Source organism: Zonotrichia leucophrys, chromosome 1 (genome assembly GCF_028769735.1).
Source record: "Zonotrichia leucophrys gambelii isolate GWCS_2022_RI chromosome 1, RI_Zleu_2.0, whole genome shotgun sequence".
Lineage (NCBI taxonomy): Eukaryota > Metazoa > Chordata > Aves > Passeriformes > Passerellidae > Zonotrichia > Zonotrichia leucophrys.
This window is the reverse complement of record NC_088169.1, coordinates 31,869,280-31,894,327: the sequence shown is the minus strand read 5'-3', so window position 1 is coordinate 31,894,327 and position 25,048 is coordinate 31,869,280. Positions and strand designations below refer to the sequence as shown.

The 25,048-nt window shown below is 42.0% G+C and overlaps 1 protein-coding gene across 8 annotated transcripts in view; it reads right to left on the bottom strand.

Annotated features, from left to right (window-relative positions):
• Positions 1-2,832: 2,832 nt before the first annotated feature.
• Positions 2,833-25,048, bottom strand: part of CRACDL (CRACD like) — a 92,423-nt gene continuing 70,207 nt past the window's right edge. For 6 of the 8 annotated variants that reach the window (XM_064710845.1, XM_064710826.1, XM_064710875.1 and 3 more), the window contains 6 exons: positions 24,641-24,709; positions 21,234-21,461; positions 17,978-19,538; positions 8,185-8,384; positions 6,428-6,560; positions 2,833-5,555 (listed from right to left, as the gene is read on the bottom strand). In XM_064710845.1, the coding sequence (XP_064566915.1) occupies positions 5,410-5,555; positions 6,428-6,560; positions 8,185-8,384; positions 17,978-19,538; positions 21,234-21,461; positions 24,641-24,709 (2,337 nt within the window). In that variant the 3' untranslated portion in view covers positions 2,833-5,409. The remainder of the gene's footprint in view (positions 5,556-6,427; positions 6,561-8,184; positions 8,385-17,977; positions 19,539-21,233; positions 21,462-24,640; positions 24,710-25,048) is intronic. The other 2 variants (XM_064710882.1, XM_064710891.1) reach the window with 2 other exon arrangements.

Below are 25,048 nucleotides of genomic sequence, written 5' to 3'. Positions count from 1 at the left end.
GCATATCAGGTGTGGAGCACATCCTGTGAGCACTGCAGCTGCATTTACTGAGGAAGCTTTGCAGTGCCACAAAGTTGGGGGCCAGGGAGTGACTGGTGCCATGACTTGTCTTACTTGGGACTCTCATTGTTGTGGTTCAACAAAAAGGCATAAGCCAACCTGCAGGCTTCATTAAGTAAAAGCAGTCCCTTCTGTGTACTTGAGGTGAGTGCTGCAGGAAGAGGCAGAGGAGTTAAAAGAAGGCAAGTCCTGTTTCAAGGAGTGGCTAGATGGGGAAGATGATGTCTGTTTTGCCTGGACAGGCTCAGGACCTTATTCTGCTGCCTTGTCTGCAGGCAGCCTGCCCATCAAAATTATCTCCAGTGCTGAGTGCAGAGAGGATGAGCCAACAGCTTATTAAATAGGAGTCTCTGTTATTTCTGCTGAGAAAGGTGGCTTTTATTTTCCTGAAGGGTTATTAACTGAATTCTTCTCTTGTCATAACTCTGGTTGTTTTCCTCTGCTTTTTCCAGACAGTTCTCCTTGGTTCTTCAGTGGAGGCAAGGACTTGGAGGGATTTACTGGTAGTCTTGGTAAATTTGGGGCAGGGAGAATAAAAAGAATACAGAAATAGGATTTCTTTGGGAGACACAATGACCAGAGCCTCTGACTTTGGGACAAACTTGGCTCTGGAGTTCAGCAATTGCTTATTTCTGATGGAGTGTTGAAATCCTCACAGCACCTTGGACTGCCACCTGCACAAGCAGTCCCATGACTGCAGAGGGACCCCAGAGGTGTGTAAATGTTGGCCTTGCCTCAGCATGTTCTGGTACCAGCTGCTGGCTGGGGAGGGCAGCACAGATCGTGGTGGGCAAGAGGAGGCTCTTGCCAGATTCCTCTGCCTCCTCCCCGTCTCTGATGGGGCCATGATTTGCTGCTGCTTGGCCCAAGAGCAACATGGACGGCCCATTTGCCATGTCCCAGAGCTGCCAGCATGGGTGACAAGTGCCAGTGTAAAAGCCATGTGCTGGTAATTCTTGCAGACACATTGGTGCAAAGTGTCATTTTTTAGTAGACAGTGAACAGAGAATTCTTTCTTTTCCTTTTTTTAATTAGAGGTTTCTCAGGAAGAACTGACTTTCAAAGGCAGGATAATAATTTACATGTCAATTCTAAACTTGAGAAATCAAGCCATATTTGGGAAAAAGTGGAGACTACTGGTTGCAATGAGTTAAGATACCACAGTACTTTGCTCAGCAACCTTGAATCCAATTCAATGGAATTATGAACCTGCAAAATACATAATTTTATACTTATTTGCATAGGTAAATGAACAAAGCAAAAATAAATCAACAGTGAAAGTATTCAGTGTGATGGTGAGTGAGATGGAAGGAAGGAAAATTGTCCTCAATCACTTTGCTTCAGTAATATTTATATGCTCTTAGCTGCATTCCTAACAATTCTTTAAAGAGAGATTTGGAATCCTGGAGAGGGAGATAGTTCAGCATTTCCCAGAATGATCTCCATTTAAGTTGCCTTAAGTAAGCTAGAGTGGTTTTCTTCTGGGAATACAGCCAGTGTACATAGAGAGTTAGCATCTGCAGCAAAGGTGCTGCAAGGTACTGCAAAGGAAGAAGATCTGAATGGTCTGTGAGTATATGTCCCATCAGTCCCCAGCTTCAAAGTGAAACGTGATGCAGAGCATTATCTGGGAGTAATAATCCATTAAAAAATCTATATGTGGTTTTTATTTTGTGAAGTCAGACAATAAAATATCCCATGCTCAGTGTTTTCTGTCATTGTTGAGCATCTTGTCAAACATTGGGAGTATGTGAGGCTGAGTGAGACCTGTGCCCCACTGGAGCTGAAATGCCTTCTCTTGCAAGAGTTAATCCAGGCAGCCCCATGGTGCAGGATCACACAGGGTTACCTTCCCCCTGGGGTTTTTACAGACACACAGCACTGCCCAGTGCTCACATTGGGGTTGGTTTTTTTGGACTTTATAACAGTACAGAAGTTATCTTCTAACCACAAACACAAAATCCTATAATTAAACCTTTGTTACCCACAGCAAAGGGCTCATCATGTATACAAAGCAAACATTTTGGCAAGTTTATTGTGCTCCTTGAGACTAAGGCAGAATTAATAGCATTGCAAAATTACAGCAAGCTGCTTGCTACACTGCTGCTGGATTTTTTCACTGGAACAAGATTTTATGTTCCTCTTCATCTTGAAAACAAATGCAACAGTTTTTATTGTCAAAGGCAGCACAGTGCAAAACACCATATCAAAATAAAGACTGAGGGGATATTTTGACCTTAAAACATTGCACTTCACTGTCCATTTAAAATCATTTAGGTGCATTTTTTAATATAAAATTACTAAACACTGGGAGGTAGCTGATTAGGGTAATCCAACTAGTAAACTGCATAAATCATCAAATTTAGGGCTTTTGTGCTGAAAGACGCTTGATAGATTATTTCACCTGCATTGTGTGAAGCCTTTCACTGCTGGGAAGGCACCTTGCTCATTAAACAGAAAGCCAAAGATGTCTCATGCAGCACTTCTGGAAGAGGAAACTTCTATTGTTCAAGTCCATTTTGTTGTTGTTCTTTGACTGTAATTCCAACTCTGTTAGTTTATGCGTGTGAGGCGTGAACAAAAGGTGAATTTTTATATTTAATTTCTCTTTTAGATGTTATATTCCAACAATATATGTTGCAGCTGCCTGACCAAAATGGATCAGCCTGAATTAGTCATATTGCCTCTCAGCTGGAAAAGTATAATGATGTCCTCATGAAAACTGATCAGATTTTCTGGTGGCATCAAGCATGAAACATAACTCACTGTTCATACAGGGGAGAGAACTATATTTTTATTTGCATCTTTCTATTTCCACAAATGAGCCATTTCACCAAAGAAAAATACATGAGTTTGAAAACTATTTTCTGCCTACCAGCTGCAGAACACCTGTAGCAAGTCCTACTTGCATGACCCTTTGTCTTAGAGATCTGGAGACAGAACAACACTATCAGAAAATAAAAATTCCCCTGGCTGTCATATCAGAGGTTCAAGTAGCCAAGTGGCTTTTCTTGCAAAAAGGCCAAGGCCATTGCAGTGGTGGGAGAATGTGAAGAAGACCACTGATTGCAAAAGTTCTTGCAGTTTTAATTGTTTCAAAAGAGAAGGAATTGTAAGAAGACTGAACGTACCTTTAACTATATTTCCTGGGAACCTTTTCATGGGGTGGCAATAATTAGAGGGTACAAATTTGGTCTTTTTTTATATGTTATATTCCTTGAATAGAGAAATTGGGGTTTTTTTCAAGATTGCTGCAAAAGGTAATAACATTACACTTTTTGCTAATAATTTATTTATTTCAGAAAGGGTGTTTGAAAAGAGAGAGTGTTAAGATAGTTTTAATGTATCTCAAAAATGTGTATATTTCTAATGTAGGTCCTAGAATATTAATACCAAAACAAAAAAAAAAAAATATCACTTGAGATTAAGGACTGTGCATGCTTGCTCATGGGGGAGAAGTGTGAAAGTTTTTTGCACAACCAACCTTCGGGCAATTGAGCCCAAGGCTGCATGTCCTGTAATTAAGTTACCATTTCTGCTGTGGATCTGTCTGACAGAGAGCTGTGGTGATTTCAGCAGGTATCTCCCACTGCCTCTTGCCATGTGCAGGAATGGGACAGCATCAGAACCCTGTTTGGGTCGGGACAGCAGCAGAACCCTGTTTGGGTCGGGGCTGCTGACAGCTCTGCGATGGGCTGCAGCAGGTCTGGGCCCATCCACGACCCCAGCAGCCATGCAGGCTGAGCCCAACAGCAGTGCAGGCTCACTGGCTCTGTCCTAAGCTCTGCAAACATAAAACTAGCTCTTCCTCCTCTTGTTTTTAACAATGGAAGACAACCTGACTGAAAGCCTTTAACAGCATCTTGGATGTTCACGTGTTCAGCTCTCTATTTCTTTATTCATTACTAAATGCAGTTGTCATTACCAAGAGGGCTCAGGTTTTCCTTCTTGTCTCTGTAGAGAAGACAAGATTTCAAAACTGCAAACACAGGTGCTAGAAAATCCTATGTTTCCTAAAGTGTCCCCACATTTTTCCAAAGAGAATGTAATGTGATAATAAAAACAAAACCATTAATATAAACATAAATAAACCTAGGGATTGCAGTGCTAAGGTAGTACTTCACTCATGCATACACAAAATGAAATGCTTGTCTTAGCAGTGGGGCATCACAGGGTTTGTCCTTTGCTTCTGTAACTCATAGGGAAGTCTTAAAATATGTTCAGAGTAGTTTCTGTCAATCAGCAGTAAATGATTTATCTTGTCAATCTTGTTAAACAAGCAAAGGTGAAGAGCTGAGACTTCATGAGTGGGAGTCACAAACTGGTGGGGGAGGCTCAGGCCAATGAGCACGAGGATGTTACATAAAGGTAGTCAAGTACAGACATGCCATCTGTATGTTACTGGTTTTTAATGAGAGGAATTAAGATTATGTGGGGGGTGATATGTGAAGCTGGCACTGTGATGAAATTCACAGTTTTCCCCAGCATTTCAGTTTGAACTTTAGCTCCAGTATTTTCAGTTCTTAATTTTTAATTAAATTCATATTGACCATTGTTACTAATACCATCTTCCTGACTGGGCATGAGGTTCCACAGGAAGGAAAGCCAGTTGCAGCCAGATGAACCCAGGTAGGAAAGTAACTGTGAATATATTGATGAGTTTCCAACTGCAGTTCCATTTCCTTACTGTTTGTCTGCTTGAAAACACTGTGCAACCCAGGCTACTCACAGAAAGAAAGGAGAATTTTTTTTATGATCACACATAAATGTGCATATTTGTGCCTCCCAAAATGCAACCTAACCCCAGAAACTGTACCAGTGGCTTAGCTAGGCAAACCTGAAGTTCAAGCAACACATTCTAATGGAGCACTCACTAGCAGCTATTCAGGAGTATCTCTGTGGGCCTAAAGGCTTTGGCAGAAAGCGTGTCCCGTGATTCCAGTGAAACACATCAAGAGAATCAGGATGTAAGGGCACAATTTATATCTGTAAACAGAGAAAACCGTAACAAATAGAATTTTCCAGCAACAACAGAAGTTCAGCAAAGTTTAGCAAAGATCCTGTTTGGATACAAACATCAGTAAAAGCAGAAAATGCAGGAAATACATAAGGCAAAAGTTTTATTTTCCAAAGTGTAAGTACATCCTTAGCATAATTTAAGTAATCCATTGCTATTGCAATTCTGATTGCTACAAAATTGAAGGTAAACTTTTTGACTGCACCTATTGCACACTTTCTCCACAGCTGCATAATAAAACCCTTCTGTATCAAGAGATTCTTCACTGTGATTTGCTGGTCTGTAGGAGTTCAGTCAAGTAGTTGTGAAAGATGCTCCTTGTTTGCATGGTTCTATTTTATAATCCGCGGCATATCACTCCAAGCTTGAGACTTCTTTTTGGCCAGCTCCATCCACGATGGCTGACTGGGAGCAGCATTACTGGCTTTCTTCAAGTGGCTTGTTTCCTCCTTATCCACCAGTGCAGGTGATGGAGCTACTGGGAATAAAGCACATGGGCATTTTACACTTACCTGCTGTGCAACTAAGCACTCTCTTTTATGAAATACTTCCCATGCCTTGCCCTGTGGTAGAAAATCTTTACATTTCACATGGAAATTTCTTGTGCAATGAGTTATTGAGAAAATTACCCATCTGTGCTCTAAATAATACAATGTTTTTCTCATCACTATTATATTTTGATCTCTAAATTTACCAAAACTCAACATGATGACCTGGATTCCTTGTAGTGCCCTATGTTAACACCCAGGCCAAAGAAGAGAGTCTTTTCATTAGCTCAAGTATTCACATGTGAATTCCTCCTTTACTCAGCCCCCAATTCACAGGAATTTTATTACTTCAAAACTTCTGCCCTTCTTTCAAATTTGAATTTACCAAGGAGATTTATAACAAACTCATTGTGGGAGGACTGATGGCCAGACAGTTTGTGATTGCACCATTCCTCAGCTTGCTGAGGCAGCCACATTTAAATTGAGTGCTATTGTAAATATTTTTGTTTACATTTTACACTGTGATAGTGCATTTGGGCCTCTGTCCTGTAATAGGGCCTGGAGTTCTTGATTCACATTTCTTTCAACACAAGTTTTTGGCTACCCCTTGTTACTCTTTTGTTTGTAATCAAACTGGTCAGAAGAATATAAATAAATAAAAAATAAAAAAAATTAATAAATAAATAAAACACCAAATAAAATCCCAGACATGAGTGCTGAGAAAACTCTTTTTCCTGGCTGACGTGGGGCTGAGGAAGAGATTAGGATCTAGCCCCTACTCCTTTTGCAGCACACTCAAGCAGGATTTCTTCTGACTAGGGTGAGAGGTAACAGCCTACATTTTAAGAATTTTGTTTCTTACCAGGGACACAATGTGACAATGAATTGGTTCTCAGCAGGCACTTTGTTTCAGACTTTATGTCTTTCCTCTGCTCTTCAGAAGTGGTTTTAGGTGCCACGTGTGAAGGTTTACTCCATTGTTGTTTCACTGCCCCCTAGGCACAGAGAGGGATAAAATCCAAGTAATTCAGCGAGAATGAGTTCAGTTTGGAAGAACACAAGGAAAGCAGTGGATGGGGAGCCTGCCACAGTTCAGCAGACATTGGTCCCACTCCTCTCCCTTGAGCTGACACCTGTTCAGAAAGTTACAGTGTTTTCATGTAGCATCCATGGAACTCAATTTTACTAACTATCCCTCAAGTATCTCTTACCCATAATGGTATGAGTAGATAATTATAGTCTTCACTGCAAAATGTATTCCTTTGCACATCTCTACAAGCATACACAGGATTTGGAACCAGCCTCATTCTCTCATGTTCTCCTTCCATCTCCCAAATTTTGAGGGCTATGGCACTGTATTTTTGGACAGTTGGTGGTAAATGGATTTTTCATAAAAAAGAAGTCAAACATATCCTCCAACAGATTTTCTTGCCAGTATCAAAAACTACCCTGAAGTGATAGTGCCTGGTGCCATGTGGGAGAAAGAGAAAGTGGGAGTAGTACAGTGGCACCAAGCCTCACATGCTGCAGTCAGAAGCATCTTGGCATGTTTCTCTGCTAGCTGCTACAGGGAAATAAAATGCATGGCATGAATTTCAAGGATCATTGCCAGCTAAAATCTGGAGTTTCCTGTTCTGACATAGAAACTGTATTTTGGGATTGTGTTGGGCATTACTGCAGTTCAGAAGTTGGCCTAGACATCTTATTAGGTATTATTTCTTGTTAATCTAACCACTGCTATTTTTCATCACCTAGAAAGCATCTCTTATTCCAGGATATAATACACCTGTCTGGGATGCTAGCAGTGCCACCCTGAAGCAAGAGAGTAGGTCATTTGCACTGGGTATGCCATGCTGGTGTAGGACACACACGGTCCTGCATCAGAGCTGGGTTCTTATTCATACAGAACGCAAAACAGGCAGCAGGTGAGTGATCTGGATCCATGCCAAGCACTTTCACTGGCACAGCTGTGTCATCTGGGAATCATTAGCTACAGGAATCACCCTGTTTTCCATGGGATCTCTGAAGAGGCAGTGTCAGCCCAGATTCCATGGCACCACATGGGATTCTGAATTATCCATGTACAGGGAACCGGAATTTGTATACTGGCAATCTCTGCAAATGCAAAAGTTATTTTTATCCTATTTTACTTCTCAGGGCTCTAAAAATTGTTACCTAGGAGCTTCTGGGACCAAGCTGCTCATTTAGAGTTTACTCAGTCAGGAGGTAGAAGAGGTTCAATGAAAGGCTGTGCTTAGAAGGGTAGTTAAAAGAGAACACATTTCTTCTGCATTGAGGAGGATCAAAGACTACAGTTTAGCACTTCCTTTTGGATATTTCAGCATGCAATACATGTGTTAGATCTGGTGGTATGCCAAGAAATTTTACACACTTCATGTAGTTCCAGGATTTTGATTTCTTGGAGACACAAAATTACATATCTGAACAATCAGAAAACTTTGAATCTGTAACACATTTATGAGAACAGTGTCTTTTTCAGTTACAGTTACACTCATTAAGTATCTGTAATCATTATGGCATGACTGGTAACATAGCAGTAGATCCAAAGAATACTACAGCAGGTGATACAAAAGCATCACACATTTGTACTGCAAGTACCTCTGTTTGTTCCTTTCCTTTATTCTGTTTCTCTGTGTTTGACTCATTATCTGGAGCCAGGAGCTTTCCTCTGTCGAGTTCCTTCTCCTGGTGCATGCCCCTCTGCTTTTGCCTTGCAATGGAAATCCAGGCTGGCTCTGTAGGAGTGTCAGGATCTTTTCCAGGGTCTCCTGCAGCCGTGGGGGAAGACACACTTTTCTCTGTTGACAGATTATTAATGTACATGGTTAGAGGAAAAAGAGTTGTAATCAGCTTCAGCTCATACTTTCTCAATGTACTGGCTGGTCCCAGAATATGAAACCAGCCTGGATAAACAGGAGTTCTGTTTAATTTGGTCTCCAGAGAGCAATTTTCCTGTGCTCACAGGTTTAAGTTATCATTGTACTGGTGAGAAACACTTTGCATCTTTGTTCAGCTGGAGTGGCAGTGTCACTGCCCTCACGTGAGGGAGATGCAGAAACATGAATGAAACTTCTCTAATCTGCCCCTTTCCCAAGGTCTGCCCCTTCTGCTCCCTCTCCCACAGTACCTTTGAGACAAGCAGCAGACCATGCAAAGGTGGACACAGAGGGACTGTGGTGTTTCAAAGGGAAACTTCTCCCCACTGTGCCTGCTCTCAGCTCCCACTCTCCTGATGCCCCTGCAGCAGCAGCCCATGCCTGAGTCTGCTTCCTGCCTCCCTTCCACCCCTTTAGGAGCAGCTTCCCCACATGCAGCAGCAGCCCATGCCTGAGTCTGCTTCCTGCCTCCCTTCCACCCCTTTAGGAACAGCCTCCTCCCCAGCTCTGTGGAGCTCACAGATGCAGATTCAGCCATGGGTGCCTGTGCACAGCAGTCTGTGGTGACTGAGCACACAGAAGCACTGCTAAACCACAGAGAGACTTTCTGGTCTTTTGATGTAAGGTCTATGTTGACTTATCCCTGCTGATGCTGACCATGGTCATCCTCTTCTGGTGCTCTACCAGAAATGAGACTTGAGTAACACAAAAAGAAAAAAGACAATTTCTGGAGAAGAAAGTCAAAACTACTACCCTGCTGACCTCACAACTGCTACCCAAGGATGTGCAGAATCCAGGGTTACCGGGAAGAGAAATACCCTGTATTCAAATATTCTGAGAAAGGAAATCCTGTCTAGTCACTGAACAGAACTTGGTCAAGAGAAGAGCCTCAGCAGCTCCATTGGCTCCATCCCCCTGGTTCTCCATTTTTTGACTCATACTGAACACAAAACTGAGTTTCCCAATGAATGGTAGAGCTTCTGTGTAGTTTGAATGAGGAACAAGAATAACAACCTCAGACCCAAGAAGGCTGATGTCTCCTTTCCCAGCCAGTTCTGGTCACTGATGTATCAAAATTCACAGAAGGCTCTTGCAGAGCAGAAGTTAAGCTTCTGATCCTCAAATGACACGTGGTCTTGCTCTTTGGAAAAGTTTATTACTTAGCCAGAATGCTGTTCAGGGGCCTGGGAGGAGGCAGACCCAGTCAGAAAGTTACTGCCCTAGGGTCTCTTGGGGGCTCAGCTGCTCTGCTGACAGTAGAGGCAGCCACAGGACCCTGTGGAGCTGTCAGATATATTTCTGGAGCATTATGGTCTAGTTTGGTGGAATTTGGCCCTGCCCAGGAGAGCAGGCAAATGTCTCTGAAGGCACACTTGAGATGCCTCATGAAGGCATGAAAGATAAAAGGGATGATGCACTCCCAAGAGCTGGAGTCTGCCAACACAGGCATATTATGAAAGCCCACAAACTTGCTTTGCTCAGGGATTTTCTCAAGTCATTTTTATACCTCACCAGAGAGAGAGTAGTTATTTGAACAAGGAAACATTGTAAAGCCTATGTCAGCTAAAAAATGAAAAAGAGAAAAACCCCCATGCTTTAATGCCAAAGCAAGATGTTTTGCCAGCTAATGCCTGCATTTCCCTTCACATTCACCTCATGCAATCTTGCAGGAAAACCTCTGGAAGAAACAACTCAGAAGTCCAGCTGTGCAAATGCAGCACAGATAAAACAGGTCCCTGAACACTGAAGGAGCTGCTCTCCCTTTTGCACAGCATGTTACTCTAATTCTCTGCATCCCACCTAACCCCCATCTTTGCATGACAGCAGCTCTTCCTCTCATAATCTTTTTCCAATCTTTTTTTTTTCCAATCAGCCTTCTACTGGCTCTCCTTGCTTCATTTTTATCTTCTTTAACAGGATGCTAAAGAATAAGGCTGGAAGAGATCTCAATATGTCATGCAGTTATCCTTCAACTGCAAGGCAAGACCAGCTGAAAGATCAGTTTCATAGAAACTGTTTCCTCACAAATATGTGTCTAACTCTCCTGAAACAGGACAGGTCTCAGAGTCTCCCTAAGCAACCTATCCTATGGCACAGCTCTTTTTTTCTACTTTTTTTTTTTTTTTTTTTTTGTGCCTGTTGGGTGAGTTAAATCTTCCTTGCTCTAATTTAAATCTGTAACTACTTCTCCTACACACTATGGACACGAGCAGATTACTCATAGTCTCCTTGCAACAGCCTGTTACGCATTTGAAGACTTAGACCACATTTTCCCTACTTTTTTAACTTTTCTGATTAATCTAATTCTCTAGATCACTCTTTCATTTGTAGGAATTGTCCTAGAAATCTCCTTCAAATTTGATGGTCAGAAGTGGCACTTGAGATGAAACAGTGTTAGCATGAGCTGACATGGAAGGACTACACCACTTCACCTGGAATGGTTTTCTGTACATGTCAGTCAGTGCCCCCTAACTCCCACAGCTCTCCAAGATAACCACTAGCAAGTCAAAGTCTGCTTGCCATCTTCTCCCAGTGTCTTAGGACAAACCCCACTGGGATCTTAAGTAAAGCCACACAGTTGAAATGATGTGATGTCTGCTAGTGCATCTGCCATCACATTCCCTCCTTTGCTTGTAGCCGTGTCCTTAAGCCCATCTGCACCTTTTCAGGTGGTGGGCACTTTGGGCATTGCCTAGTAAAAGCAGGTGCATTGCCCAGTAAAACAGGTGCTGTGCTTCCTCAGCTCCCAAAGCGCTCCTGCGGCACTCCTGAGCCATGACTGAAGGTGATGTCCCGTGCTCCTCAGAGCTGAGGAGCAGCTCTCTGGCTGCACAGCTGCAGACACACCACCACATGCAACCTCTTCCACCACCTCTTTACCTTCCTTCAATATCTATAATGTCTTGGTGCTCAAAAACTCCAATGTCTTTGTACTGAAGGTCCCTTTCAGTCCACCCACAATTTTTGATGAGACTGGGAACCTGGCTTCTGCCTTGATGCTGCTAGTGATGTACATCTTAGCTGCTGTGACTCCAAATCCCCCTTTGTGTTTTGTCCCATTTTCCCTGTCACACCACAGGAGCTTTATGTAAACATCAAGGTTGTTCCTTCTCTGCTTCCACCACACAATCCACACTGACAAAATGAGGCTTTATTTACTGCACTACATGTAATGGTCTTATTGGTACCTGTGCTTCCATTTCTCTGTCATCCTCATGAGCTTAGGATTCATCCTGCTGTTATTTCACTGTGCATTGCCTGAGATAACAGGTTCCCAGTTCCCTGGGTTCCCAGTCCTGCAGTGATATGTCTGGAGGCTGCTATTATAGCAATGTTTTTCATAAGGCAGACGCTCTAATGAAGGCATCAAGCACCCTTACTCTTCAGGCAGGTCTCCCTGATGAGATGCTAGGCATTCTAGTCATGCCAATTAGAAGGCAGCCAAATTAGAGCTAGGTATTATTCCATAGGAGATCCAAATGTCCCTTTGATAGTAGAGAACAAAAGCTCTTCATCATAATCTTGAAGATTTTGTATATATATGTACAGGCCAACTTAGGACAGCAGAGTAGTATCATCTACAGAGGATGAAGAACTGATCTGCTGCTGGGAGAGGCTTTCTTGTACGTTTAAGCAATTACATTCTGCCCTTGTCCCTTTGAGAGTCTTTGCTGCAGAAAGCCAGACAGGCAGACAAGGCAGGGGAAGTGCCTTATCTTCAGAAAATACTCATCAGATGCAACACACGAAGGATTTTCTACCTCATCCGTCAGCCAGAATTACTGTAAGAGGTAGAAGAGCATATTCACTATTTATTACCTATCCCATTGCCCAGAGGTCCTTTCCATCCTCCCACCTCAAATTAGATAAGGTTTCTTGGCAGTATATATACACCATTGTTCCAGCCAGAAGGATGAAAGGTGGTGAAGTAATCCAGGAGATAGTGTGGTGAAGAGAGCTGGCAGTTTAAGGTGACCGGAGACTGTCCTATGCAGCTCTTGGTACCCCAAGGGACACAAAGAAGAAAAAAGCTTTCTCAGGAAGTGACTGTTCCCAAGGAAGAGCTGCTCCCACATCTTTCTGGGTTCATGACTGTATGATTGCCTTGAACAAGCTCTGTCTTATCTAGTCATGGGATAGTCCATGTGCTTTCATGGTTCACCCCATGGCAAGGCACAGCATTTAACGAACTGGGTAGCCAGAGTGGAACCAAAAGTACTCAAAAGGATGATTTTAACTCCTGCTTCTGCTGCATGTCACATGCACAATAACTGACACAGAAACTCCCAGCTGGTAAATGCCACTCTTAGGGAGATAACAAAGAAGTACAAAATGCAAGCAGTGGTATGCTCCATCCAAAGCTGAGCCAGTTTTGACAGATCACAGCCTCCACAAATGCCCTGTGTTTCATTTCTTTGTTGAAGCATGGCTGAGCCTCTTCTTTCTGTGTTGCACTTGAGAGATTTTCAGAACAAAACTAAAATCTAAATAATATTCTTCATTTCCTATTACAACATGTTGTTTTAAACAATGTGCTATTCAACTCATTCCTTAATAACTTCATAAGCTAATAAAGGATATTGCTGGCAGCAATTTGTCTCTCATTCATTCACAGCTTTAACCTCGTGATTGCCTCTTTCCCTGGTTTCCTTGGAGCTGGCTTGGCCTCAGGCTTTTTTGAAAGAGAGGAGCCCCTTTTTCCCCTTGGGATAAGCCACCAACAACGGAAGGATACCAGGTCAGAACTTGTCAAGCCAGTCTGTGCATAATGTCACCATGTATTAAAGCCAGCAATTACTGTAAGCTGAGATCTTCTGCTGCCTCTTGAAACCACACCCAGAGGCTGCTGAAGCCTTCCCTTCATGTCCTCCCCACAGCCAACAAACACACATGGGACAGTCACAAGGTCAGCTGTTCTTGCTGCATTCTTCACCACTTCCACAGCTTCCAGACCAACCACTGAGGATAACTCTGAAGCCAAGTGAACCATAGCCACCTTCTCAATTCCCTCCTGCAGATCAGAATCCCCTGAGCTCTTCTCCACTGAGTCTGAAAGCATCAGGGCTGGCTGCCTCAGTGGTCCTCTAGAGGGGGGAAACTCCCCTTCTGCAACCCCATTTAATACAGGTATCTGTTTCTCTTAGTATCTTACTAAAACAACTTCCTTTTTTTCCTCAGACTAAAGCTCTGATCTTATAGATGAAATGTCTTCTGCCTAAGTATTGTGGAAATAATCGTGTACACTTCTCACTGATATTTGGATATTATCCTGTAACATGTGTCAGACTGGTTGTATGAACAATAAGAGGAAGATAATACATTAATGTACAAAAGGAACTATGATTGACTTGTTATTGTGCATGGGTTTATACACACACACAGGAAGTGAAAGAAAAATACATACCTACTTCTGTCTATTGACAGACAGATATACTTCATGTATTCAAATGTACCTCCCTGTGTGTGCTGCTTATATGGATAAACACATTACCCTGAGATTTAGGGATTAACTTTGTCTTTTTTAGAGATGGCCTCAGAATTCTTTAAATCTGAGACCTGCTTTCTTTACATCTAAAAGCCTCTGCGCACACAAATTGTAGAAGAGGTTCTTTATGACATATAATTCTTATACTTGGAAGAGAACATCTTATGCCTGCAAGGACTGCAAAGTGGTTATTCTTGCCCTACATGTGTGCAGATGAAAGGTCAGAGCCAGAATTTGGAGTCTTTTGAAAGTCAAACCACTAACAGCATGCAAAGCTAGCTTGTGGATTCCCTGTTTTAAAAGCAAACATACTCAAAACTAATCTAAACAACTTTACACAGGGAGATAACACTCTCTGTATGTAAGTGTCATTGTTTTATAACACTGCTTATGCATGCATATTTAATTCCACACTGTTGTAGCTTTGCTCATTTATAAAACTCCAGTTATTTTAAGAAGGGCTGTACAAATGCATATAGCATTTAGAATATCCTGGCCTACATATTTCCCTTTGTTTATTAAAGTACTACATGCATTCATGTCAGTGTTCACACCCAATTCCTTAATTTCAGACAAAGCTATTCTAAAGATTTGGTTAAGAATTTCTGACATTTCTTTCTTCCCTAAGCTGCTCTGGGAGGTATTTGACTTTTGATTGGATCTATACCACCGATGCCAGAAGAGTCTTTTTTACACAAGAAACTGCTGTTTGCATCAAAGTCTATTTCACTGCTGGAAAACAGCCATGTTGCAAAATAGCCTGACACAACTGAGAAAGCAACTTCTTTTGGGGAAAAAAGCCAGACAGCTTGTTTTTCAGCTGTAGCCTGGACAGCATTAAAGCAATGTCTTTCTGATGTAGAGAAAAACACTTCTCTTGTCATTCCAGAGCCTCTATTTTCCAGGCAATGCACACCAATTTCATTCACTATAACATCCATCGTTCTTCCCTGAGCTCTTTTGCTCTTTTCAGAGGATGTCTGCCCACTACAGCTCCTCAGCTGCTGATTTGTGTTTATCCTAATATACAGATTCAGACAAGTATTGCCTATGGTTTCGCTGTTGTAATAACCTGTTAAAATATGGTAATTGTTTCTGCCCTTTACAGGATTTATAGCAAAGTATCAACTCCAAACAACACAGCTTAACCTTTTAAATCTTGCAAGGACTTGTGCCTTTAGCTCCAGACACTTAAAAAAGACTCCTCCTGGGGTGACTAATTTCACACAGACATTAAAGGGCTTCCTTGCAGCCTGAGAGAGGTAAAGCAATCCCTATAAGTTCCCCAGAAAGCTCTGGGGAGCAGGAGTGCTGCTTTCACCTGGAGTGGTAAGCCAGCATCCCATCAGCTCTCCTGTTCCTTTGGTACCAAAAGTGCTGAAAAGCTAAAATGTGAACTGAATGAACCACATTGCTCCTGCTGACCTCAATGACACAGCAAAATGACTTTTTTGAAATGAGTGTGCATGAGAAGGGAACTGCATCCCCTTGTATCACCATTTCACAGCTTGTCTTGTTCAGCACACAGATTTCCTAACATGCAGGGGAAACTCCCTGACAGCTTAAATAAACAGCATCTCTTGATGGTGACCACAGCTCTTTGAAAAGGCTGACGAACTCAAGGGCTAGGAGAGAGCTGGGTGACTGTAAAGTAACAAAAAAGAAGTGAGGTCCAAGCAGATCCAGAGCCCAGAGATGCCTGATAAGACACATGTGATCCATGAGGGGCTGTGTTGATTGTGTTTGTCGGATTTCTCCTGTTTGCAGTTGCAAAGACATAGTCCTGACTCACTGAGCTGAGGGAAACTTTTCAAGGAGCTTAAAATGATGTTTGGGCTGGGCTATTTCCCTGTCAAGGCCTCATTGCATCCCATGCCTCACAGAGGGACATAATTTTGGGAGTCACTGTGCAACTTTTCCAGGGCACTCAGAGGAGGTGGGCACACCTCACTCACCCATGACTTCAGGTGGCCAGGTCAGGCTGATGTGGCAACAGCACAGGGAGGTGCTTGGTCAGGTGTCTGAAGAAGGCAGTAGATAAGGAAGAAAACTAATTGCCATCACAGACCAATCTGAACCATCATTTTAAACAACATCAGATCATACAGATTTGGTGCAATACTCTCAGGGGGAGGGAACACAGCAGGACTTCTTAACCCTGTTTCGAACTCCAGGTGCGTGCATCTCAATCAGGGAGACCAAGGCACAACTCCCACCCACAGATCTGTTTTGCAGAGGGCAGTTCTGCATCTCAGGGCAGAGGCTCCTTCATCCTAGGGCTGAGGAGCCACAGGAGAAGCCTGGAGGAGAAATGTGCTCCGTGGCTTCATTTCTTCCCCTTCTTCTTTCTCCAGCACTCATTGTCTTTCACTGCAGGAAGACATTCCAGTCCACTTTCAGCACCCTGGGACTCAGCAAGAGGGATGTGATAAAGGGCTGTGACAGGGAGCACTGGTACTGCTACTGTTCTCATCCATACCCTGCCAGAACAACCCTGCTATGCCAAGTCTTCTCCTCTCTTGTCCCAGTATGACCCTCCCCAAAATTTCACTCCATCAGAGATGTGGGCATCACAACAAATAATCAACTGCTCAGGGCAGCACAGAAGGGAAAATGCCTTTAAAGGGAGTATTGGGATCATATATATACATATATATATATATATATATATATACACATATATATATATATCCTGCCTTGCCTGCAGGGTGGGGAGGCTCTGGCTGGATGGCAGTGGGGATCTCATCCAGCTGTGGATCTTAATAATCTCCTGCTTTATGATGGGTGGGAGGGCAGGAAACTGTGAACATGGCCAAAGTCCTGCAAAAATGTCTGTAATACTGCAGCAGAAGAAAACTGAAAACAGGTGTCACTCAGGTAAGTTGCCTCTGGGACCAGCAAGAGACTTTTGTCACCCTAGAGGACAAGTGGCATCCTGTGCCCTGAGATCTTCTTCTGTTTTGGTGTCTGCCTACTCCAAAGCTCAGAGACAGACCCCAATCAAGGAAGAGCAACCAGATGGGGGGCAGCTCTGCAATGGCACAGAGACAGCCTATTTTTTACTTGGCCAGCATCTTCTCACATCCATAACATCAAACCCATGCCCATACAGGTCCAGGACAGGGAAGAATTTTCTTCCACATATCAGAAGACCTAAAAATTTACTTTTTCCGCTCTCAGCTGTTCTCTGAAGTGAAGAGCAGAGGTCTCCTGCTAGAACTGCTTGAGTGTGCTTCACCTAACGTGTTTATTGTAATTGCAAAGACCCCAGACAGTGGTGCCACTTCCAGTCTTTTCTGTTCTCTGCCTGCAGTCCACAGTGTATAATTAGTCTCCAGAGGTCTGATTTTTTTAATCTCTACCCCAATTATATAATACAGACAACAGGGTAAAATATAACAATCTGCAGTAGACACGATGTTATGGTCTCTCCTGCCTTTGAACTCCAGGAAGCTGCAGGGTTGTTAATTTTGGTTTTAAACAAGGAATGAGTAATGATAAATACAGATAAATGAATAAGAAAACCTCACAGGAGGCAATAAATAAGTGGTGTGTTACCATGGCAGGCAGTGGCGGAGCCTCATTGCATTTCTGCCTCAATGTTATGGTGAAAAGAAGGTCTAGAGGTCTGAGTCACTTGTCCCACAAAGGGCACTACACTTAATTTGGGCTCCTGGATTTTGAATTGCCATGCAGCACCTCTAAATGGGGACACTTAGTAGCTTGCTATTCCTGTTTTCCAATATGTGCTAGTGTACTTTATTTTTTGAGTGTCACTTTGAACATCCTTTAAACAATAACCTGAAATTCAAAAATCAGAGGTAAAAACATCTTATTCTGTCTGTTGTTTCTTCCCTGCTGTCTTTTTTATAATCTTTTCAGCAAGGGAAAATAAGGGAGCAACATCACTGAAGGCAGAGCCATCAGCTTGTGCTCACCAGGCAGACACAACAGTGCTGCCTTGTGCTCTCCACAGGCAAGATCATTCTTTGCAAGTGAAGGTAACCTCATAAAGTTTTGGGAGTCTTACCAGGCACTTTACAAGCAGTTGACTGTTTCTCCAGGTCTCTGTCTTCATTTCTGGATTCAGGAGAGTGAATAGCTTTGTCCTGCTTCTCCTTGCTTGCAGCAGTGTTTGGAATGGTTATGCTTTGCAACACTGGCTTTTTAGGCAATGGTGGTTTGCAACTAAGCTGCTCAGAGGACTTTGCTTTGGGTTTGATCTTCTCATTTAAAGAATCACCAGTATTTGTATTGGCTGTTTTTCTGATCTCTGCCTTATCACCTCTTAGAAAAGAAGGCAATCCCTCATTTTCTAAATTAAATTCTGCACTGTATCTTTTAATCCCTTTTGATTCTGCTGGTGAGTTGTCTTCATATTTCAAGGACAGTGAGGTGGATCTAAGTTTCACTTGAAAAGGACTTTTATCTTTAAAACTTGGCTGATTCTGAGATACCGCTGAAGAATTGTTTGGCATTGGTACTTCATCAACAGCTGGGGAAATATAACCAGCCAAACTTTCTGTAGATTGGCCTGTGTTCTCAGAGTAGGATTCTGGCAGCAAAGTTTCCTTTTTGCTGCTACTTTTTTCCTTGTCCAGATCTGATCCCTTCTGGAAGTCATCTTGCCACTTCTCATTTCTTGAGGAGACCTTTGCTTTGGACAGGAAGAATCCAGTATTTAATGAGCTTTCCAACTCTGATCTTTCTGGGAAATACAAGCTTCTGGTGCTTGGTCTCTCCCGTGCAGAGGAAACAGAAAACTTTTTGAAGGCATTGAGTTCATTAACTGCTTTTTCAGCTTTCTTCCCCAACTGTTCCTCCTTGTTCTCCTTCTCAGAAGCAGCTGCCTCCTGTGCAGTCTTTATTTTCTCTAGAGAGCCGAAAGTAGGTGATCCCATCTGCATTGAGGAAGCAGGATGTGAAACATGCAATGAGTCTGTGGGCTGGGAAGAACCCATGAAACACTCCTTGCTGGACCCTGACAATAGAGTAAACTCTTTGTCTGTCCCTTTATTACAGGGCATTTCCACATGTACCTGATCATCCTTCTGCTTATTTTCTTCTGACCTTCCCAAGCAAACAATACTATTCTTACTAATTGAAATATTTTCTTCAGAAGGTAATTTGTTTAATGGGAACACAGTAGGAAGATCCTTATTTTCTTGATTTACAATATTGATTGACCCGTCTCCAGACAACAGAACCAGAGTTTCTGAGGAATCTTCTTGCTTTTGTGCTCCTCTGTCTGAACTGGAATAGGAAGAACTTGCAGAGTCTTTGCCTTCTGATGGCAGTGAGGACTCAGGCTCCTCACACGTCATTTCCAGGGCTGGTTGGCAGTCCTCTGTCTGATTCTCTGCTAGCAGGGTTTCCTGTCCATCAGCAGGCTCGGAAGCAGGCTGAGTCACCACTGGTCTCAGAGCAGGGGGGTGGTCCTCAGGCATTTTGGGCTTTGGCCAGAAAGCCACATCCTGTGTTGCAGCTGGGCTGCATGGCAGTTCTTGATTGCTGGGCTTGAATACAGCATCATCCTCTTCGTCTTCCTCTGGGGTACAGCTCAAATCAGTCAGAGATTCAGACTGGGTCCTCTGTAAAAAAGAAATACAAAAAGCCCTGTCACCATGTACAGCTTCACCTTTTTTCTTATTCATCATTACATTTACAGCTGAGATCTTAGAGGAAGGCAATACTTGCCTCCAGTGCTGAGCTTGCAGTTTTCTTAACCTACGGACTGGATGCTTTTTTAATTAAGCAGATTCTGGAATAATGCATTTAACCAACATAAAAGCAATGTGTGACATTTCCTTCTACACAGCTAGTGCTTTCATGCCCTTGTAGATGGGAAGTCCATCAGAACAACAGCCATTGGACTGTCTTTGGCAATTGATCCTCCAGAGCATACTGCCTATGTTGTGCTGCTCTTGGGCAAAAAGCAACACTTGAAAGAGAAAAATCTGTCTCTGTATTTTGCTACTCCATACTAGCATTAAAAATAAAACAACCCATTCTTCCTTAAACATGACTCTGAAGAGGAAAGGGTACATAGAAGCAAGAGCAAAAGCCTAGAAAAACCATCCTGTTATGACACTCCATTCCAGCTGAATATCTGCCCCATATGACAGTCTTGTTTCTAATCCCACTGTCATACAGCATTACAGCCTTGCTTCCTTTGTGTAAAAGTTTTCTTTTTCTTTCAAGAGTTAAACTATTTGATAAAAGTTTATAAATTCATATTTAGTTTAAAAGTTAACAAATTCATATGTAGTTATCTGTGAAGTCTTGTGATTAAACTTGATGTGAGGACTGGCTAAGTACACAGGATTATTTGAAAGCACAGTAGTGAGCTGCTGAATATGCCTTTTCATATGGTGCCTATATTAGCTCACTGTTTCCCCATAGTTTGTTGGGTAAATATATACTTTGGATGTAGGCCCTAACACTAAGAACACAAAACCTACACTTTGAAGATATTTTAGGGTGCTTATGACTTCTCGTTCTGTAAATGCAATAGCAAAAAAAACCCAGTTGCAATGCCACCTGCATCCACAATCCATATACACAAGAACATAAAAGCACAAGATATCAGTTAGCCAGAAGCAAGGAGCACAGGCAGAGTTGGGCAAGAAAATGTGAAAAATTGTTTTATCAAAACATGTGAACACTCTCTGTGGGAATCCAGAAAGGCTCAGTCAGCTGGCAGTTATGGGCAGTCTGGACAAAGCAATCATATTTTAGTAACAATGTTAGAATGGAAAAGAAGGATTGATTGCTGAATTATGGCTTTATGTGTTTTTCTAAATAACTGGCCTCATCATTGTGCTGCTCACAGCGGTGCTCTACCAAGCTGGAAGGTCACTCACAGATTTGGGGAATACAGAATATCAGCTAGTAATATTTTGAGACAGGGAGAATAATATTTCTGGTAGTAAGCAAGCCAAATTAATGGTTTTACTGTATTTAAAGCATTGGAAAAAACCTATGAACAATACAGTCTAAATACTGTAGTAAAAGTTGAAAGCTTCAGTGCTAAAAGAGAGGAAGGAAAGAAAGCAAGAAGAAAAACTAAGCTATGCCCTTCACAAAATATGACAAGGGATCAGATAAATTGTATTGAGGATGGTTTAGAAAAAAATATGTGGTTTTTAAAAAATATTATACATTTTTAATAGCCTTTTTAAAAATAGTATGCACTTTCATTTATCATATCTGAGTTTGAAGTAAAAAGTCCAGTAAGAACTTTCTGGGGTTTTGTCAAAAGTGACACTGTTTATTTTCACATGTACCTGAGAAAATTTTCTCATTCTGCTGGATCTCTGGTTCCGGGGTTTTATTAAAAGCTTATGCTTAGCAGCAGAATTATCCAAGAAAGCAGAAAGCTCAGGTGGAGTGTCAAAATTGGCTGTAGGGGAGATGGTGCTGTCAGATGTCCGGGGAGACCCAGCTTTGCTACTTCCGTGCCTAAGGAACAGCTGGCCGTCTGTGGAGTGAGACCTAGAAGAACCCAATGTAATCTGAAAAAAGAAAAAAATCCTCAAATGGAGACTCAAACAAGGAAACAAAGACACAAAAATAACAATTCTACAAATAAGTAGCCATATTTGTTACCATTTTAAGTTTGCCTCTTTTTCTTTTTGACTTTTCTTTAAAATACATTGCATTTCCTAAAGTTGCATGTGATGTACTGGTGTTAGCAATTCTGCATTTTTAGCTGCTAGAATATTATGATATACTGTCCAGGGGGAAGGAGCAAATCCCATCTAACTGGAAGATCTAAAGCACACAAATACATGGCCAGCATGTTTTAGAAGACGGATTTATGAAGAGTACTCAGTTACAGAACCTAAAGGGCCATTTTCCTTTCTGGGTCTGTCCTCTAGCATCTTTATCTATGCTCCTATCCACAGCTGTTTTGTGCTGAGTATCTTTACCTTCTTATATATCAACAGGTCCTTTTCAACTCTACAATACCCTCCCAAAGGAACAAAAATTAAGAATTCGTGGCATTGACACTTAAGTCAGCTTGTGTTTTTATCTTATGTATTTATATCTGCATTTACTGGAAATTTAAAGTTTCATTAGTAAACTGTTCTGGGGAAGGAAGCAATGGATAATTTCTACTAGAGGCCAACAGCCCATCCAGAAACAGCTCCTGAATGCTGCAAGTGGTGTCACACTTTCACAAAGCTGGAATTCAGCTTGCCTATGAGCTTCGCCAAAAACTACCCTAGTTCCAGGGATGATGCAACAAGAACACTGGAAATTTTATTTAAAATAAACTCTAAAAAGAGTTCCTCCTTCCTCTCAGATTCAGTTTGGCAAATAGGTAAAATGGTATTTCCAAAATATCTGTCACAGCATTAACATCACCTCTGGCAACTCATTACAGTGCTCCCTTTGTAGGCTTGAAATTCTGGTTCACTTCTTTGGAGATTTCCTCCTTTGTCACACTTTCTTTTGTGGGCATTCTTCTTTCTTCTTCTTTCTTTTTTTTCTGGAAGTGGTATTTTACTAAGGAAGTTGGATGGGAGAAGGGCAGGGCAGGTTGTGTTCATCTTATTTTGGAAGGGAAAAAGCATCAGCAATATCTGCAAGTAGAATTCTGCAATATGCACTGCAGCCCAAAGAAACTCTGTAGTGCAGTGAGGGCCTGCTACAGCTTGTTCAATGGCCAGGGGAAAACTCCCATTGATTTTAACAGAGGCTGGATCCACACCTTCTAATCTCACTTTCTACTTAAGAAAAAGAAGGTAGCTCAGACATGCTGAATAATGGATAATGGCTGCTCTCATTAATTTTAACTCTACAATATCTGCAGTCTAGTAGTCAGAATGACTAATGTACAACAAACCATAGGTGGCTGCATTATACATTAGTAGCTAACAGTGAATACATTGACATTTCAGCTCCATGATAAAAACACAGCACATGTTCTCTTTCAAAGCATTATTTGCCTGCCTTTCTTCTGGCTCCTGCTTTTCCTTGAGAACTTTGCATGTCTTCTCCTTGGCAGTGCTCAGTGTTGGCCATTACACCGGAAAATCCAAAATCTGCTTTCTTGCTTAAATTTCAGCAGCCTTAGTGAATGCCAGCTCTGAGCCGGCTGCAGAAGTTGTTTGTCCCATGAAGTTTGGCTTTGACAAACCCTGCTGGAGAAGGAAAGAGCTGGCAGACCCTTTCTCCAAATGTCATGTGCACATGGCTCACTCATCCTTCAGCTGGTCGTGATGGGTGGCACAAGGTGGGGGGCCAGGAGGAAACCCCATCCCCAAACCCAGACAGGAGAGTTGTGATTCCTTTCTTCAATCCAGAAAAGCTGCCAAGACACAGCAAGGTGTCACTGCTGCCCAAAACCTCAGGACTGGGTTGTGCAAAATTCCTCAGCCCTGTGATCTCTCTCCTCTGACTTCCAGAAGCAGGGCTAATTTCTCTGAAATGTCAGGTAGTAGATCCTGTGGTTTGGGAGGAAAGCCTTTAGATGGAGCTGCATCCTGGCTGCACTCTCAAACTGGCATGGGTTGAAGAGAACTCTGAGCTAAATGATAGGGCATGTGGAAAAAGCTAAACAGCTGTGTAGTCATCGCCACGACTCAGGAGTCAGCAAGTGAGTCAGAAAGTAATGTTAATGGATCAACAGGGAGACATAAATCCTCTTTCAGCAAACATGAATCTGGACTGGACACAATTACAGTGAGCCCATAACAGCTTTCAAGAAATACTTCCTTCATGAGTTCTGTTGTTTTTATTTTAAAAATAATAATATTGCACTGCATATAAGCAGTTTTTTCAAACAGCTTCATGTGGAATCTAAGAAGTAAGGCCAGAAATCTTTGCTGAGCCCTGCTGCAGCTGGTTCTGAAATACATTTTGCATAATTACCAAGAAATGGTCAGCTCAGGACTAGTTTCTCTATTTCATTTCTGCAATTTCCTTCTCCTCCTCCTCCTATTCCTAGAAAATGCTCTTCCCTTTACCCCCTGTGTTGTTTCCACCAGGACTCCAGCTGCAGGCTGCTAAAAGGGACTCTTCAGAGCTTTGCAAAACAGCTCTTTAATCAGCCAGAAGGGCTGGCTTCTGATTGAAGAAAGCCAACCATGCGCCTATACTTGAGCTCTGAAAAACACCACTTCAGCAAAATTCACAGCCAGAATCTGACTGAAGGCTGAACTCAGACTCCTGAGCAGCAATGTCAGCCTCTGTCATCAGGCAAACACTTTCTGTGTCAGTGTGAGGTAACTTTGTACTTAAAGCAGGGTCTGGGCAGATTTCAGAGGATCTAGAGATGCTCCTGTCTCTTCAATAAGCTTTCTCCCTTATCCTGTGCATGTAACTCAAACAGCCTTTACTGCAATTTGCCATCTTTGAAAAAATGGACACTCTTCAGTGTCTAAATCTGGTTTGTTGTGCTTGGAGATTAAAGTTTGCTAAAGGATATGAGCTTTTCTAGAGACATTAATTATCATCAATGGGATAATAATGGGATGACTTTGCATCAGAATTATGTTGATAAATAATCATAGTTTTTTATGTTAGACAGACAGACATTAAAACAGCAAACAGACAGGCAGGCAATTACATGCACACAAAGATGTTTTTTGCAGCAGACAGGCAACAAAATAATATTTTTTTAATATTTCTTTTAAAAACCACTATGGGTAATTACTTGTCCCTTAATACATTTGGCAGAAGTTACCTGTTCTTCTTCTTCACTGCCTGTTCCAGCTAAACTCAAAGAGCTAAGGTGCCTGTGAGAGTCAGAGAACTGTGGGATGGAATGAGGAAGAGATTCAGTAAAAGATGACAAACAAGGTGGATATAATCACAGAAATCATCTACACAAAGTGCACAAAGGTACTGACAATGTAAGTTGTTTTTCTCTACAGTCTTAAGGATTAGCAAGGACACTGCAAACATAAAGTGTAAGACATGCAGATAAAGAATGAAATAATGTCTAACAAAACTATCATTTAAAAAAATCAGATTATTTTATGTTTCTTTTTCCAATGACAACCTAAAAGAACATTAGAGAGTTCTCTTATCAACACACTCAAGGGGGAATACAGATTTTTCAGCCTTATTTTTTTATGCCTGGAAGCTCTTT